Source organism: Corvus brachyrhynchos, unplaced genomic scaffold (assembly GCF_000691975.1).
Source record: "Corvus brachyrhynchos isolate BGI_N302 unplaced genomic scaffold, ASM69197v1 scaffold18, whole genome shotgun sequence".
NCBI lineage: Eukaryota > Metazoa > Chordata > Aves > Passeriformes > Corvidae > Corvus > Corvus brachyrhynchos.
Genome location: NW_008246064.1, coordinates 512,497 through 515,612, shown reverse-complemented (window position 1 = coordinate 515,612; position 3,116 = coordinate 512,497). Strand labels below are relative to the sequence as shown.

The following is a 3,116-nucleotide window of genomic DNA, read 5'->3' as shown; positions in this document are numbered from 1 at the left end:
GTATACCAACGTGCTTCCCACACCTCAGGCCTGGCTTCCCTCCAATCCAAACAATCCCAACCTTGGAATGGGAAATTCCACCCCTGCAGAGGCTTCTCTCCATACTTCCAGAGGTTTCCTGGACTCAGGCCTTGGAATTTTCCTGGAATATCTCCCTCATTGCTGCAGTTCCCATCACCGAGGCCTGCTTGCATCCCACAATTAATTTGGGAATGCTGATGACATCACTGGGATTTGATTGCTCCCCAATCCGGGAGCTTCTCCGAGGTTTTGCTGTTTCATGGGATCCCACACGGATTAATCCCAGCCCGCGAGCTCCAGGGATTCCCACGTGTCTGTTCCTCAGCTCCCGCCGCCTCTCCCTCAATATTCCCACTCCTGCCCACCCACCTCCACTTCCAAAGCCTTTTCCTGCTCCTTTTCCTTCCCCCCTCCCACCCTCAGCCTGATGCCAACTCGTCCTTTGCTCCCACACCCAAATTCCCAGGAAAAACTCAAAATTCCAGGTTGAGGCTCCAAAATCCAGCAGGGATTTCCCAGAAGTATCCAGAGTCCAACTCCCCAGCAGTGCTGGTGCAGCTCCCTAAGGAAAACATTCCCCGTTCCCAGGGGCTTTTCCCAAGGAAGGATCATGAGCACAGATCCCTGGATTTAAGCCTCACCGGAAAAAAAACGGGAATGAGAGGGAAGGGGATGGTTTGGGATGGATTCTCCAGGTGCTGTGCTGCTGCTCGGAGCATCCCTCTCCAGGGATAACCAGGAATCATGGAATGGGTTGGGATGGAAGGATCTGAAGGATCATCCCATTCCATGGGCAGGGATCTCCCGCTATCCCAGGCCTTGGGCACTCCCAAGGATCCAGGGGCGGCCACAGCTTCTCTGGGAATTCCAGCCCAGCTTTCCTGGCACTCCAGGCCTTTGCCCAAATCCCTCTCCCTTTCCAGAAAAGGCAAAAAGATGGAAAACTTCCCCCTTTTTCCCTGGATTCTGGAAATCTTTCTCCTCTGCTGCTCTGGAGCAAAGGGAAAACTTTCCATGGAATGGGATCCGTGTGGGAGTGTCCAGTTCTGCTCGGGATGAGAGTTCAGGGCATCGATCCCTGATTTCGGGAGCACTCGGGAGAAACGGAACCGCTGCCGGTGGGAGAGAAATCGGGAAAACGAGGAAAAGTTTTGTGCTGCGGAATTTCCTTCTCAATTAAAGGATCGGGAGGGAATTTAGGGATCAGCCCATTCCATGGGCAGGGGGAAATTCCATATCCTGGGGTGCTCCAAGCCCCAGTGTCCAACCTGGCCTTGGGCACTGCCAGGGATCCAGGGGAATCCACAGTTTCTTTGGGAATTCCAGCCCAGCCCCTCCCCACCCTCCCAGCCAGCAATTCCCAAGATCCCACCCCAATCTCCCATTTTCCAGTGGGAAGCCATTCCCTGGCTCCTGTCCCTCCAGCCCTTATCCCAAATCCCTCTCCAGCTCTCCTGGAAGAATCTCTGAGCTCTCCCAGGATCCTTCCCTTCTCCAGCTGAACATTCCCAACTCCCTCATCCTTTCCTCCCAGCTCCATGCCTCCAATCCAAAACCTTTCACTTCCTAAAGACCGCTGTGGATCTCCCTTGGAAATTCCAGGCCCACCAAAGCATTCCCAGCTCCGGGAACATTCCCATTCCAAACCTGTCAGCCACATCCATGTCCCCCTCGATCTTATGGAGTCCCCTCATGATGTTGTCGAACTGTTCCCCTTGGGAATGCAGCACCTTGGCCGTGTCCTCCAAGCGTTTCTGGGATCCCTCCAACATTCCCGTTAATTCCTTGCCCTTGCTGGATTCCAACGCCGCTCCCGCTCCGGCTTCCGGGCCGGAGAACAGCTGCTCCCTCCAGAAATGCTCCAGGATGTTGAAGACCACATTCCTGTTGGGATGCAGGGAGCTGAACCAGTGCTTGGTGCTCTTCTCCAGGATGGTCAGGGAGCTGAAGATTAAATGGGAAGATTCCTTCTTGATCTCGCTGATGCCGGAAAGGTGGGAATCCACCAGGAGCTCTCCGGTTTTGTCGGCCGTGAATTTGATGGAGACGGGAGTCAGGGAGAGCTTCCCAGAAATCCATTGCTTGGTGGTGTCCAGGTAGTAGGAGCAAGGCCAGGAATGGATCCGGATGTCCTCGTTCATGGGCTCGCTCTTCCCGGCCTCCGCTCCCAGGGAAACGCTCTCGAATCCAGCGGGAGAGGCTGAAATCCAAGGGAAAAAAGCAGGAATTCCTCATAAAGACACGGTAATTAATGCCAGCCATGCTTGGCTCCCGGCTCCTTTCAGCTCCATATCCAAGGGAACAGGATTTGGGATTTTTTCCCTCAGGGAGGAAACTTTTCCCTCAGGGTTTTTTCCCTTCCAACTTTTCACCAAGGAAAAAATTCTGAAGGAAAATACAATGCTGGATGTTCCCAACATGAAAATTCCTTAAAAAACCAAGGATTTCTATTAAAAATAAGTTGAAATAACCTCCTTACCTGGATTTGTATCCATGGAATTCTCAGGGAGCATTTTTTCCCTCAGGGAGGAAATGTTTCCCTCAGGGTTTTTTTCTCTTCCAACTTTTCACCAAGGAAAAAATTCTGAAGGAAAATACACCTGAGGCTGTTCCCAACATGAAAATTCCTTAAAAAACCAAGGATTTCTATTAAAAATAAGTTAAAATAAGCTCCCAACCTGGATTTGTATCCATGGAATTCTCAGGGAGCTTTTTTTTTCCCTCAGGGAGGAAATTTTTCCCTCAGGGTTTTTTCCCTTCCAACTTTTCACCAAGGAAAAAACTTTAAAGGAAAATACAACTGTGGATGTTCCCAAATTGAAAATTCCTTTAAAAAATTAAGGATTTATATTTAATAATTAAAATTATCTCTTCCTGAGCCCTATCCCAAGTTCCTTACCTGGATTTGTATCCATGGAATTCTCAGGGAGCATTTTTTCCCCTCAGGGAGGAAATTTTTCCCTCAGGGTTTTTCCCTTCCAACTTTTCACCAAGGAAAAAATTCTGAAGGAAAATACACCTGTGGATTCTCCCAACATGAAAATTCCTTCAAAAATCAAGGATTCCTATTTAATTCTGATTTAAAAAAGCTCTTC

At 49.8% G+C, this 3,116-nt stretch overlaps 1 protein-coding gene across 1 annotated transcript in view; it reads right to left on the bottom strand.

Moving 5' to 3' along the window:
• Positions 1 to 2,824, bottom strand: part of SNAP47 (synaptosome associated protein 47) — a 14,965-nt gene extending 12,141 nt beyond the window's left edge. The window contains 2 exon segments of the mRNA XM_008643095.2: positions 1,669 to 2,221; positions 2,501 to 2,824. Coding sequence (XP_008641317.2) covers positions 1,669 to 2,221; positions 2,501 to 2,534 — 587 coding nt within the window. The 5' untranslated portion in view covers positions 2,535 to 2,824.
• Positions 2,825 to 3,116: the final 292 nt, after the last annotated feature.